This window comes from Callithrix jacchus, chromosome 8 (assembly GCF_049354715.1).
Source record: "Callithrix jacchus isolate 240 chromosome 8, calJac240_pri, whole genome shotgun sequence".
Classification (NCBI taxonomy): Eukaryota; Metazoa; Chordata; class Mammalia; order Primates; family Cebidae; genus Callithrix; species Callithrix jacchus.
Genome location: NC_133509.1, coordinates 105,887,069 through 105,902,066, shown reverse-complemented (window position 1 = coordinate 105,902,066; position 14,998 = coordinate 105,887,069). Strand labels below are relative to the sequence as shown.

Sequence of the window (14,998 nt, the reverse complement as noted above, 5' to 3'; positions counted from 1 at the left end):
CTTTGTCCTTGCTGTTTCCTCTGTGTGGAGGAGGGCCCTCCCCTCAGATATCCTGAGCGCTCACTCCTTCTTCAGGTCTTAGCTCTCAGAAAGGTTTGCCTTCAACTACTCTACTTAAAATTAAAATTTCCCCAGTCCCCACCAATCCCTATCTTCTGTCTCTACTTACTACATATATGTTGATTTATACCAGTATGATTCCATATTAATAGTATGGAAGCCACATGAGGGTGGAACATTTTGTCCTTTTATTCACTGATTTATTTCCAGTACTTAAAAGAGTGCCAAGAGTACTCGACAATATTTGTTAAATGTTAAACATATGGAAAAATGTTACATGATAAAAGCAAGTTTTAAAACTAAATGAAAGTATTATAAATTTTAAAAAGCATAATTCAAAACTAGATTTGAATTACAGGACTGCCACTCTGTAGCTGTATGACTTTGAACAAGTTTCTTATAGCTTCTCTCTAAGCAATAACATGCTCATCTGTAAAGTGAGAATAATAACAGTACCAACTTCAAATGTTTATAGTGAAGAATAACTGGATGAATGCACATAAAATGCTTAGAAGAGGACTTAAACCAAGGGTTGACAAACTTAAGGCCAATGAAGCCAAATCCAGCCCTCAAACTTGTTTTTGTAAACCAAATTTTAGGAGAGCACAGCCATGCCCACTATTTTTGTATTGTTTATGACTTTTTTCACTTTACAATAGCAGAGTTGAGCAGCTGAGTAGCAAGAGAAACCACATGTCCTACACCAAGCTATTTGGTCCTTTACAGAAAAGTATCCTGACCCCAAACTTGGCCAACAGTAAGCACCCAGTGAATGGTAGACATCATTGTCTATGTTAATGCATAGCTGCAAGGGTAGATTTGTGTGTATATAATTCCCAACCTGCCAGACTATAAAAATCTTATTTACATATGGTACTTTCCAGATTATAAAATAAGACATAGAATCCCTAAACACAAGGGCACCAACCCCTCTAAGGTTATTATCTAGTTGTTGAGACACTGTGATGGTCTCATATTGTAGAAACGGATATTGGTATTCTCAAAGAAATTGATACTGATTGCTTGAGAGAGAGAGAGAGAGAGAGAGAGAGAGAGAGAGAGAGAGAGAGAGAAAGGGTCTCCCTCTGTTGCCCAGGCTGGAGTGCAGTGGCACTATCACATGCAGTGGCACTATCACAGCTTAGTGCTACCTCAACATCCTGGACTCATGTAATCCTCTCACCTCTCAGCCTCCCACACAGCTGAGACTATAGGCACACACCATCATGCCTGGATAATGTTTTTTATTATTTTTTGTGGAGATAGGCATCTTACTATGTTACCCATGCTGGATGTTTTTAAAAGTTTCCATAACACAAAGTACATTACATACATACGTACACACATACATTTATTTATTATTTATTTATTTATTTGAGACAGAGTCTCACTCTGTTCAGGAAGAACTGTAGTCACGCAATCTCGGCTCACTACGACCTACGCCTCCCAGGTTCAAGTGATTCTCATGTCTCAACTCCTGAGTAGCCAGGATTACAGGCGTGGATCACCACCCTGGATAATTTTTGTGTTTTTAGGAGAGAAAAGGTTTCACCATGTTGCCAGGCTGGTCTCATCTGGCCTCAAGTGATCCACCCACCTCAGTCTCCCAAAGTACTGGGATTACAGGCATGAGCCACTGTGCCCAGCCCACACAGTACATTTAAAGGTCTCTTCAGTTTTAGGAATGGGGTATAGGGTTAAATAGGGCAGTCCACAGAAGCAAGGAAAGAATGACAGGGTACTGTAATTCCAAAGAAGCAGAGAGTTACAATAATAAACTTAAAATTCCAACTAACAGTAACAAAATATGCTTGTAAGAAATGAACTTGGGTAAAATATTAATGGGCAAATGTCCCAATTTAGTTATCTGTTTGTAGCCTCATAAACAAGTTTCATAATTAAAAATAAAAAATTTGTCAGCCTGTCTGCCCACCAAACATCACCTATAGGTTAATGAAAATAACAGGGTTATAACAGGGTGGCAATAGTGAGACAGGTTTCTAATCTATTTCTGGCTCGTTAATTATAGAACCTTGGATAATCTCCATTCGAAAATGAGGATGACATATCTGTTGCTGTATTTTTGAAAATTAGAAATCAAACATGAAAATGTGGTAGTTAAAATCAATCAGTAAAATTCAAAATATGATTTACAACGGAGTTGAAGAAGAAAAAAAAAATCACAAATAGCCAAAATTTCTATTAACAATCTACAACATCCATGCTGGTAACAGATGCACAGTTTCTCAGTAAGTCCAACAGCAAGTTATTTCTCTATGATATGGTTTAGGTATTGGTCTCCCTCCAAATTTCATGTTGATCCTCAGTGTTAGACATGGGACCTGGTGGGAGAGGTTTGAGTCACAAAGGTGGATCCTTAATGAATGGCTTGGTGCCATCTCTGCAGTAAGGAGTGAATTCTCAGTCTGTTAGTTCACACAAGAGCTGGCTGTTAAAGAGAGCATATATGGCACCCCTCTCCTCTCTCTCTCTTTCTCTTTCACCATGTGACGCACCAGTTCCTCTTCCCTTTCCATCATGATTGGAAGCTTCCTGAGGTTCTCACCAGAAGCAGATGCTGGCACCATGCTTCTTGTACAGCCTGAACCATGAGCCAATTATACCTCCTTTCTTTATAAGTCACCCAGTCTGAGGTATTTCTTTATAGCAATGCACATGGACTAAGACACTATGTCAAAACTTATTACTGTTTTTGCAGTTGGCAAGAGATGAAGCAGCTGGCATTTAGAGATCATACTGCATGGAAAATAATAGTTTCACATACTAGGTTATCCCTAAGCTGGGCTAGTTGGTCTGACCAACTAAAGTAATAGCAGATTCTTATCTCCCATCTCATATTCACTCTGGGGCACATGCTCACAGAACTTCTCTGTCCATGTTTATCTGACAGAATATGTATAACTGAGTTCCAGTAAGCTAAAAGCATATATAACTCTGTATAACTACCATTCCAGTAACATTTTATGTTTGTTTCCTTAAAAACCATATTAAATTGTTACAAACTTCTGCCAAATTCTACGCAGCATATTCTACAAATTCACTCTGATCACCACAGTATATGACATCATGGTAAAGAATAATGTTCTTACCTTGTTCTTCACTTCCTTCCTTACAAAGACTAGAACTTTGGCCCAGACTTAAACTGATATCATCAGAAGTCTTAGCAGTGTCAGTATCTCCTACAGAGAGAAACAAATGAGGACATTATATTAACAGCAAGGCTGCAGTGTGCAGGAAGTATTAATACAGCAAGGAGTACTGGTGTCTATCAACTAAAGCAGTTTTGTGTATCAAAGTTTACAATAATGGAAGATGCACTGAACTAACAGGAAGTATCATGGACTATAAGAGCACTTAATTATTCTCACAGAACTAAAACCCAAACAATATGGAAAGCTTCAAAGTGTAAACTAATAAAACTATTTCTTTAAAAACAAGTGGATTTTTAAAAGGAATGCAAATTATATAACAACTTGAACCAACATGAATTTCCTTCCCAGGGAAAATTAGTAACCTAAAAAACTGTAGGGTAGAAACAATATGAAATTATCTGAATAGAACAAATAGCAGAAAATAACTCGCTCTTTTTTGTGTCTCCTTGTTGCCCATATTCAACGGTTCACATCAAATTACTTAGTTTGCCATGAACTCCACTAAAATCCACGGAAGTGTTTTCCCTCAAAGGCAAGGAAATTTCTTATAAATCAAAACTTATATAATTCATGCAAGGTAATGTAAGTGGTCAAACACTTTTGTGAAATTTGGATGATGAAAGAGAACATGATGTAAGTCAAGCAACCTTTAATAAGATAAATACTTTTATCTATAAAATAATTTCAAGAATGATTTTTTTCATTACATTTGAATGTACAGTACTGTTATCTTCATTACAACCAAAATGAAAGGGAAAGTCCGGGGCAACTTTCAATTTAGATCACACCTACCTTTAATAGTTGCTGCTGTTCCGAGACGCGAGGAACCAGATCCGATCTGAAAACATGACATGAAGTAAGGTACTTGTTGGACAAGTTCTACTGGAGCCATGCAACCTGTCTGCTGTGGCACACGCTGTGCATGTCTTACTGATTTACCCAATCCCTCTGTGTGCTCAGGACTCATGCGGCCCACCCACGGCCAGATCCTCCAATCTCAAACAACTCACATCACACAATTATCGTCGTTTTTTATACTGCATCATGACATGCTCATGGTATAAACAAAAGCAAAACCAGGCATTATGTCTATCTGAAATAAATTTAGACTTCTTAGGGTATAAAAGGAAGGTTTGCAGGACAAATGTATTAACATATGCTACAAAGTGCAACACAAGTTATACCATCAAATCGTTAGTGTATCATTATGTACCTTCTTTAGTTACAGGCAAAAAGTAAGTACTTCTTTATAGAACTTGAAAAAATAAATCAATAAAAGTCTAAGGCATCCATGAAAAATGAATTTTTAGCACAAACTATAAATAGAGAACTAAAACCTGTTGAGCTTTTAGAGCTTATGTTCAAGACAGTTTAACACTTCCCAAAAATTTCACAGCCATTATTCATTATACTACCATGAAAATCATATAAATAAATACCACAAATTTCACAAACACATTAAGAAAACCAAAGATAACATAACAGTTACTAAATCAACAAGTCTTAGCAATTCTTCCTATAACTTGTTTTCATGGATTCAAAGAAGAAAACAGTCAAGCAAAGTTAACACTGTAAAATAAAATTAAGAACATTCATATAATACTTTATATTTTACACAGTCTTCCTCTTCATTGATTTGATTTAGCGGGTGTATATCAAAAGAAATACACTCAAAATATAGGTTAATGTTGACTTTGAAGGGGCATGAGGGCCTTTCTTCATCTGGATGGCAACGGAATGGGTGCACACAGATGTAAAAATTCACTTAGCTGTACACGTAAGGTGTGCACCATGCTGTACCAGTTATATGCCAGTGAAAAAGTAAATAAAAATAAGCATACATATATAGGTTGAAAATACAAATAAACTCTTGAGATAGCCAATAAAAAATAAGCTTTGTAATAATTTTGAACTATTTTATTAAGCTTGGTTCTTCTAGTTTTTCCTAATTTCTGCTTTCAATTAGCTACAAAAGACATTACAATTTGCCAGGAAGAAAAAAAACAAAAAGCATTTCATTGCAGAAGAAAGTTTCATTCTTACAACACCTGTTACATAAGTTATAAAATTAACAAATGCTCTTTTTCTACTAGAATTAAACATAACTTCCTAGACAGAAATTTAAAAACAAGAAAACAAAAACGTCATTTTATGCATATCATTCTAGGAATTTAAACTTTAAAAAAAAATTAGTATGTATATAGCAGTCATTTGCTCAGAAGCTCAAAGTATTCCCTTTCTCCTTTCTTAACAATCTCCTTATTTTGTTCCAAAATCGGTCATACACCTTCTGATCTATGAGAAGTATGCCCACTCCCGAACACTATCACCTCCAGATTTAGGTGAAAAACAACTCCTATTTCTTTTTTCTCTCTCTCTCTTTTTTTCCTTCTTTTTATAGAGATGGGGTTTCATCATGTTGACCAGGATGGTCTCAATCTCTTGACCTTGTGATCCGCCTGCGTTGGCCTCCCACAGTGCTAGGATTACAGGCGTGAGCCACCACGCCTGGCCCACCTCCTATTTCTTTAAGTCACTACTAGTTGAGTATTCTATTACCTGCTGACAAAAACCTTCTTAACAGATATAACAGAGTGGTTATTTTTATTCTTTATACTTTTCTGTATTATGCCTCCCCTCAAAATATCTAAGAATTATGACTATTTACATGTGAAATAACATGGCATCCAGAATATAAACTATAGTACACCCAAATGTGATGCATTCCCCGAAGTGTCACTGCAGAAAAACACTTAATGTTATTAATGCTCATGATACAACCAATTATGACATTATGTAGTATTCTCCTCTGCAAAAAGGAAAAAAGGTCTCCAAAAGACAACTGGAGAAATGTAGGCTTACTCTCTGAGGGTGTGATACTACCTACATTTGTCAAGAAGAAAGCCCAGGGTTAATTAAGAATACAAAACACACAGCCATATTCAAGAATTGAGGATGGGCATGGTGGCTCACGCCTGTAATCCCAGCACTTTGGGAGGCCAACGCTGGCAGATCATGAGGTCAGGAGTTTGAGGCCAGGCTGACTAACATGGTGAAACCCTGTCTCTACTAAAATACAAAAATTAGTTGGGCATGGTGGTGCATCCTTATAATCCCAGCTACTCGGGAGGCTGAGGCAGGACAATTGCTTGAACCTGGAAGGTGGAGGTTGCAGTGAGCTGAGATCACGCCACTAAACTCCAGCCTTGGTGACAGAGTGAGACTCTGTCTCAAAAAAAAAAAAAATTGAATTATTTCATTCTATAAAAAGAGACTGAGAGAAGCCCAAGGCCGTAAAAAGAACAGGATCGAGGATAGTAACCCAATGCCTGTCTTCAAACAGGCATTGTAAAATTTGAAACTTAAAAAGTATCCATCTAAGGCTGGGCATGGTGGCTGGTATCTGTAATCCCTGGACTTTGGGAGGCTGAGACGGACAAGATCACCTGAGGTCAGGATTTCAAGGCCAGCCTGGCCAACACTGTGAACCCTGTCTCTACTAAAAATACAAATAAATTAGCCAGGCGTGGTGGCAGGCACCTGTAATCCCAGCTACTCGGGAGTCTGAGGCATGAGAATGGCTTGAACCCAGGAGGCGGACGTTGCAGTGAGGCAAGATTGCAGCAGTGCACTCCAGCCTGGATGACAGAGCAAGGTTCTAGCTCAGAAAAAAAAAGTATTAATCTAATTAATATGTCATAGCTCTTTTTACATTCTTTAAACAAACAAACAAAAATACTCTTCACACCTCCCATTCCATCAGCTGTTATGGAAGGAAGACAAATTTAAGAACCTACATGTTCTGTACTATAATAAATCACAACCAAAAGTCATTCACTTTTACTTTAAATCATGAACATGCTATTCAAATAGCGGCAAATCTTCTATCAAAATATATTAGAAAACAAGACCCTTTTCAAGATTTGATTCATACAGTGTTTTTCATAACATTGTTCTTAGGGCTACCAATGCAGAAGAGTAGAATACTACAGGACAGAGTCGGCAGAGTTATGTCTGCTATTTATTCATTTGTTAAATGAGAAGCTAGTTCTGATCTACCTGTAATGTTTTGTTATCTAGACACATAAAGATAATTAGCAATCATTAAAGTCAACTGTACACAAGGCAGTATATAAAACAGAAGAAAAAAAGAAATCTACTCTGTAGAGCCTTATAAACTGCCACATAAATAAGCACTCCATCTGCAAGAGAAAGGGTCAAAACCATATGGCGTTTGAAAATCTTGAGAGATGTAGGATAGTTACAAGAAGAGTTTAGTTAGACCAGAAAATAAGGAGGACTAAGTCTCTCTCTAGAACAGAAAGGAGAGAGAAGAGAAGAATGGTTTCAATCCACAAGCAGTGTCGTACGGTAACAGGAAGACTAGAGTGGGAAGTAAGGTCTAGTCTAGACCATGATATAAATCAGCTATTTCTTCTTCTGGATAATGAAAGGACTTACATAATGACCACTAAAACCTATAGTTATGTAAAGGTCTGCTATGAGAAGACCATGAATGTTTCTCACAAAGTTCATAGAATTTCACTCTATGCAGTGAAATAATCTGCTGAGAAGGACAGCAGATATATAGTCCCAGGAATAACTGGGACTTTGATTAGCGAACAGGTATTTAGGATGAATAAGAGAACTAGAGCAGCAAAGGTCCAGCTAAGTTCTGAAATAATACTTTAAGGGTTACCATTTTAATTTAAAGTTACACTGTAGAAAGACATTAAAATTAGTAAAAGCATATTTGTATTTTACTTTTAGCCTTACCATTAAACATCTTGAACACTGAGAGATTTTCAGCATTTGTTTGGCATTTGTTTTTATTTTTTGGTCACATTTAAACCAGAGGTAACCACAGACTTCTACATCTCTCCAATACAGATGACGTGAAGGTAGATAAGACAGTGCAAGCCAAAAGCTCAATTTCCTAAGGGTACTCACAACTGTCATGATCAAAACTATATACCCAAAGTTGAGTCTGTGGTAATGCTTAATGAGTATGTAATTAACTAATGTGAAAAGTAACTTTAAAAGAACATCAATAAAATACATTATTAATAAACAATTAAAAATTAATAATCAGAAAGATAAGACAAAATATCGGCTGATTTAAAGACATGAGAATAACTGAGACCACCATCAGGAGGAGGGAAAAAAGGCAAAATAAAACAGTACAGGTTCCTACCTGGTTGCTAGGATCTAGACCAGCATAAGAGTTTCTGGAACTGCAACCAACTGGGGGTGTGGCCTCTCGGATGAACTCAGACATCTCAATCCCTCCACCAGGATCACTGTGGAGATAAAAATGAGAAAAAGAGAACTGTCACTATTTTGCTTTTCTTTTGTTAATTTTTTAAGTTATACTTTTTTCCTGTAAAACTAAGAGGTTCTGATTTTTAATCAAGCAAACAGCAGAAAAGGTAAACAATGATCATTCTTCATTTATAAGTCTGATAATTGGAACTATTTTATAATAACATCACTATTTGAAAATATGTAAAACTTTCTTATTCCAAATGGTCTCTACATCCAATCCAACATTAGAAATAGGCCTTAATTACAATCATAGCAAACTAAATGTTATGATATGTGCCATCAAACCACTCGTACAAAGAAATGATTGCCTTTTGCTTCCCAAGAGCAAAGAGAAATTGTTCAATTGTAAACACAGAATGTAATCAGATACTATATTAACGAATCCCCGTGAGATCAGTCCGAATGAGCTGCACGATACAGTGATGTACACACAAGAGAACAGTCACCCTGGCCAAAAGCTATTTGTATCTGTATTTTTTCAGTAAACAGAATGTATCTAGAATACTAACTTGTTTTATAGAACTGGAAGCCTAAGATTTTAGATATGTACGTGTTCAGAAGGCCAAAGTTAAAAAAGGTAAGTGATACTCTGTAGTAACAACGTAGAAAGACAAAAGAGAAAAGTAGTAAAATCAAAGCACTGGAGAAGCACAAACACAGTATGTAAAGATAACAAGAACCCAGACTTCCAGGAAAAAAACCACAAACCAAATTTCACAAAACTTAGGAAATGCTACATGTCTCCTCAGGGAGACAACTCTTAGAACCTAAGTTATAATCCTACTTTTTGCTGTGCGCAGTGGCTCAGGCCTGTAATCCCAGAACTTTGGGAGGCCGGGGCAGGCAGATCACGAGGTCAGGAAATCAAGACCATCCTGGCCGACATGGCGAAACCCTGTCTCTACTAAAAATACAAAAAACTTAGGTGGGCGTGGTGGCATACGCCTGTAGTCCCAACTACTCAGGAGGCTGAGGCAGGAGAATTGCTAGAACCCAGGAGGCAGAGACTGCAGTGAGCTGAGATCGCACCACTGCACTACAGCCTGGGTGACAGTGCAAGACTCCATCTCAAATAAATTAATTAATTAAATTTAATTTAAAAAAATAAAATAAATCCTACTTGTTGCCCAGAGTTTTTCTCATTCTACCTGGTATAAACAGAGTAAGTATGCCGTAAGTTTTTAGCTGTTATTATCAGGATAAAAGTTACAGTACATGTGTTGAATATTACAGAGGAAATACCTTGCTATCTGGCATCCAATTCAACCTCCTGATTAGCAAAAAAAAAGAAAAAAAGCAACCCCAAATTCTTCAGGTAAACCACCTTATCCCAAACTCTCATAGGCTTTTGGGTAATGTTGACCCCACCCTCAGGTTTGGGAGTAGGCTCTACTGTCCAAAGTCATAAGCATATCCCATTCTTCTGGTCATTGAAATTAGCTCTATAATAAGCACAGGAAACAATCCAGGTGAGAGGAAATTTCTCTGTATCTACTACTCTTAATGTTGACACTTCAGGCCTGGAGCTGCTGCAGCCATCTTACAACCATAAGGAAGAGCCTGTTCTAAGAAGCCAACTAATGGAAAAGAACAGAGTCTGGCTAGAAGAAGAGAGGCGGGGACATGAAGTGACAGTTTGAAACATTGCATCCTGACACATCTGAAGACATCCCTCACATGCAGATTTTTCAGTCATGTGAGCAGTAAATTCCCTTAAGCCTTTTTGGGTATAGTATTCTGACAGCTACAATCAAAAGATATAAGCAAAATATAATTTTCCATTTAATAAGTATTTAACATTTAGTAGTTTGAATTCTAGTGTTTTTATTATCTATGATCTCACAATTAAAATGTCCCTGTTTGCTTAACAGGTTCCTAACTCTAAGCCATTGACTACAGTCAGCTAACTAAGATTCAATAAAGGAAGCTAGCTTCCTAACTTACTATCCGTTTATGAAAATAAAATAGATTAGAACTCAGGAACACATGTAATGGTCAGTTCAGTATACAAACACTCATGTGAGAGAAATGTAGAACATAGCTCAAGTTTATAAGCTGTCTGGTATTAACTTATATAAGCTATGTAAGCCAAAAGTAGAAATTTTTCTAAACTGGAAAAACCTTAAGTGTGTATATAGAGGCACTATCACCACACTGCATTAGTAATGAATATTCAGCAATATTACTGTTTCTCCACTAGAATGCATCCACTAAGTGAGATCCAAAGAAATCAGAAGATGGAAAGCAAGGTACAGATTAAGAAATAAAATACTCAACAACACAGAAAGGAGAGAGAGCCCTCATCTTGCCTAGTCTATACACACACACACACACACACACACACACACACACACACACAAACATATATACGTATTATATAATACAGATACATATATGCATCAACTTTATTGAAATATGATTCACATATCACACAATTCACCCTTTTAAGCTGTATAATTCAATGGTTTTTAGCCTATCATTAAATTATGAAACCACCACCAAAGCCAATTTTAGAGCATTTTTATGTTATCAAAACATAAAACCCTCAAACCCCTTTAACCATTACTACCCTTCCTTTCCATCCTCCTTAGCCCTAGACAACCATTAATCTACATTCTGTCTCTATAGATTTGCCTGTTCTGGACATTCTATATAAATGGAATTATATTTTATCTTTTGTGTCTGGCTTGTTTCGCTTAGCAAGTTTACAGGGTTCATCCATGCTGTAACATGAATCATGTATTTCATTCCTTTTTATAGCCAAATAATATTCCACTGTATGGATAAACCTATTTGTTTATCCAGCCATCAACGGATGGATAATCTTGCCTAGTTTTATACATCACTTCCGACAGCAAGTCCAAATTATTGCAATCTGAAGATACAGTTATTATTAATAATAAATAAAAACAGGCTGGGTGTGTGGTTCATGCCTTTAATCCCAGCACTTTGGGAGGCCAAGGCAGGCAGATCATTTGAGCCCAGGAGTTTGAAATCACACTGGGCAACATGACAGAACCCCATCTCTACAACAAAAATTATCCAGACGTGGTGGTATGTGCCTGTTCTCCCAGCAACTCAAGAAGCTGAGGTGGGCAGACAGATTTGGCCTGGGAGGTCAAGGCTGCAGTAAGCTGTGATTGCACCACTATATTCTAGCCTGGGCAATACAGCAAGACACTGTCTCAAAATAATAATAATAATAAATATTTACCAAGTACTTACTATATTCCAGTCATAGGAGTATGTGCTTTATTTGTATTTTCTGATGAAACTTGCCCAAGGTCTCAGAGGAGGAATGAAACATAAACAAGTCACTGGTAAATGGAGTTCAGGTGAAAGTGAAGGACAGAAATAATACCTCCTCAGCACTCTACAAAAAAGTTATCATATCTGTTCTTTCTTTATTTCCCACACACTTGAATATAGGTACTCATAACCAGCATGGCCTAAGATAAGGCTCAAAAACCAGGTCTGTGAAACTCTAAAGCCCACATTCTCACTTTTTGTTGCTGTTGTTTTTAAGAGACAGGGTCTCGCTCTGTCACCCCGGCTGGGGTGCGGTGGTGCAATCATAGCTCATTGCAGCCTCAAACTGCTGGGCTCAAGTGATCCTCCCACCTCAGTCTCCTGAATAGCTGGGACTACATGCACATGACGCCACACCCGGCTAATTTTTTATTTTTTGTAGAGACAGAGTCTCACTGTATTACCCAGGCTGCTCTCAAAATCCTGGCCTCAAGGGATCCTCCCACCTTGGCCTCCCAAAATGCTGGGACTACAGGTGTGAGCCACTGTGCGCGGCCCTCATTCTTTCCAAGAAAGCATACTGCCTTACACCAAATAGGCACTGAAGTTCTCTTTCCAGTTCAAAACCGAAAATAAACACCACTATTTAGAGCAGGGATTTTTAAACTCAGTACTGTTGACATTTTCAGGTCACATAATTCTTGACTGCATTGTAGGATGGCTAGTAGCATCTCTGGCCTTTACCCACTAGATGCCAGTAGCAACCCCCTCAGTGTGACAACCAAAAAAAAAAGCTCCAGACATTGCTAAATGTCCCTGGGGGGTGGGGGTGGGGGCAAAATTACCCACTCACCACCACTACCCACCCCCCGCCCCACTGAGAAATGATTTAGAACTAATGGTCAAAGATCAATATTGCATGGGAAGAAAGGAGACATCAAAGGAACAAGAAAGATGAAGGAAAAAATGGACAGCTACTTTTATTTAAAAACCCTCTAGTAATATTTCTGCACTTCTTTCTTCTCTATAAATTCAGAAGTAAAACTCCTAGCCAAGCTGTAGGTGTTCTAAATATAAACATATAAAATAACTGAGTAAGAGTTTTCTTTATTGGCAAGACTTGCAGGTTTGCAGAGATTTCAGCACATACCTGGAAAGCACAGTAGTTTATAACTCCCACAGAAGCAAAGTGGTCTACTGCAGTAAGCAATACACCAAATTCAGGTACTATCTACCTTTATGCCTTAACTTCCCCATCTGTTAAGAAAAAAAATAAACCTGGGACAGGCAGAAAAGCAGAAGGGATCTAATCTGAATTACAGAGAAGTCTTCACAAACTAATTTGTTGATTATTAGTATGAATAATACTAATGAAAATCATAAAGCTTAAGTAGTTCTGTTATACTTATTCATTTACACAATAAATTGAGAGGCACAACGTACCACACACCATGATAGGCTCTAGAGATACAAGTATTTATTTTCCTATTCATTTCTTTTCCTCCGAACAGAAGATAAGATTCATAAGTGGGAGGGTGAGGAAAGGAGATGTCAAAAACAAAAACCTACAACAAAGATCTTAATAGTGAAACTTAAAAACGTTCTCTTTAAAGGTAATAAAAAAAGACAAAAATAATATTTTGAACTAACCATGTGCTAGAAATCATAGCCAGGGAAAAAAAATTACACAAGAAGTATAAGGACTAGAAAGAAATAAACAAAATTGTGATCATATAGACAAAGGAACATCATTAATAAGGGAGTTTAATAACATTGCTAGACACAAAATACTGCTACATTTTAGGGGGAAAACAAAATTATAAAAAATTTTATAATAGCATAAACACTATAAAATAAATTTCCTTTTAATGGAGAAAATGAAAAACCATTACTGAAAGACATTTAAAAAGACTAAATAAATGGAGAAATTCAATATTGTAAAGACACAAATTCTCAGCAGCAGGATCTACAAATTCAGTGAAACTCCAATAAAAATACCAAGTTCCTGCAGACTTTAAAGTTTACATCCAAAGTCCAAGAGCAAAGAATAGCAAAGTCTCTTCTAAAAAGAATATGGTGGGAGGTCTACCCCACTAGCTATCAAGAGTCATGGTTTAAAGCTGATAAGAATAGTGTGGTAATGGCATAGGCAAGTAGATCAACAGATCAGAACAGACAACCCAGAGATACGCCACCAGAAATGAAAATTTAGCTTTTGCCAGTCAGAGTGCTGCAAATTACTAAGGAAAAGATACTCCATTTAACAAATACTGTGTAAATCAGAGATTAATTTAAAAAAATAGTAATAAGGCTTAAGAACCCACCTGAGACTACAGACTAAAATAACTTTGGGTAGAAATGAAATGTGAAAACAAAAGAAACATGAAACTTAAAAAAGACAATACAGAATACCTTTCTGATCCTTGTGTAGAAAATAATTAAGACACAAAAATGCTAGCCAGGCACGTGGCTCATGCCTGTAATCCCAATACTTTGGGAAGCTGATGCAGGTGGATCACCTAACATCCAGCCCAGTTTGAGACCAGCCCAGCCAACACGGTAAGACCCTGTCTCTACTAAAAATACAAAATTAGCAGGGTGTAGTGCTAATTACAAAATTAGCAAGGTGAGAGAATTGTTTCAACCTGGGAGGCAGAGGTTGCAGTGAGCTGAGATTGCGCCACTGCCCTCCACTGGGCAACAAGAGCAAAACTCCCGCCTCAAAAAACAAACAAACAAACCTAATTACTAAAAAGTGGTAAATTTCATTGTTCTAAATTTAAGAATACATGATAATCATAAAAACCTTCAAGGAAAGCAAAATGGCAAGCCACACCTGGGAGATGACTGGAATATATACATAACTAATAAAGGAGAAGCATGAATATATTTTAAAAAGTTCCTAGTAATCATTAAGAAAAAGACAACTCCAAGGAAAAATGAAACAAAACATAAATGAGCATTGGAGAAAAGAAAAAACCTAAATGGACCATATATAAAAACATAAGATGCTAAACCTCATTAGTAATCAGAAAGATTAACTGAAAGTCACAATGAGATGCATTTTATACTTCATGAATGGCAAATTTTTTCAAGACAGGGTCTTGTTCTGTCACCCAGGCTAGAGTGCAGTGATGCGATCAAAGCTCACTGAACTCCTGAATTCCTGGGCTCAAGTGATCCTCCCTCCC

General features: G+C 37.1%; 1 protein-coding gene across 8 annotated transcripts in view; it reads right to left on the bottom strand.

The window, feature by feature from the left end:
* Nucleotides 1-14,998, bottom strand: part of PCNX1 (pecanex 1) — a 201,812-nt gene that overhangs the window by 143,532 nt on the left and 43,282 nt on the right. For all 8 annotated transcript variants that reach the window (XM_002754063.6, XM_078335275.1, XM_035260872.3 and 5 more), the window contains exons 3-5: nucleotides 8,428-8,533; nucleotides 4,026-4,071; nucleotides 3,171-3,260 (exon numbers count right to left, since the gene is read on the bottom strand). In XM_002754063.6, the coding sequence (XP_002754109.1) occupies nucleotides 3,171-3,260; nucleotides 4,026-4,071; nucleotides 8,428-8,533 (242 nt within the window). The remainder of the gene's footprint in view (nucleotides 1-3,170; nucleotides 3,261-4,025; nucleotides 4,072-8,427; nucleotides 8,534-14,998) is intronic.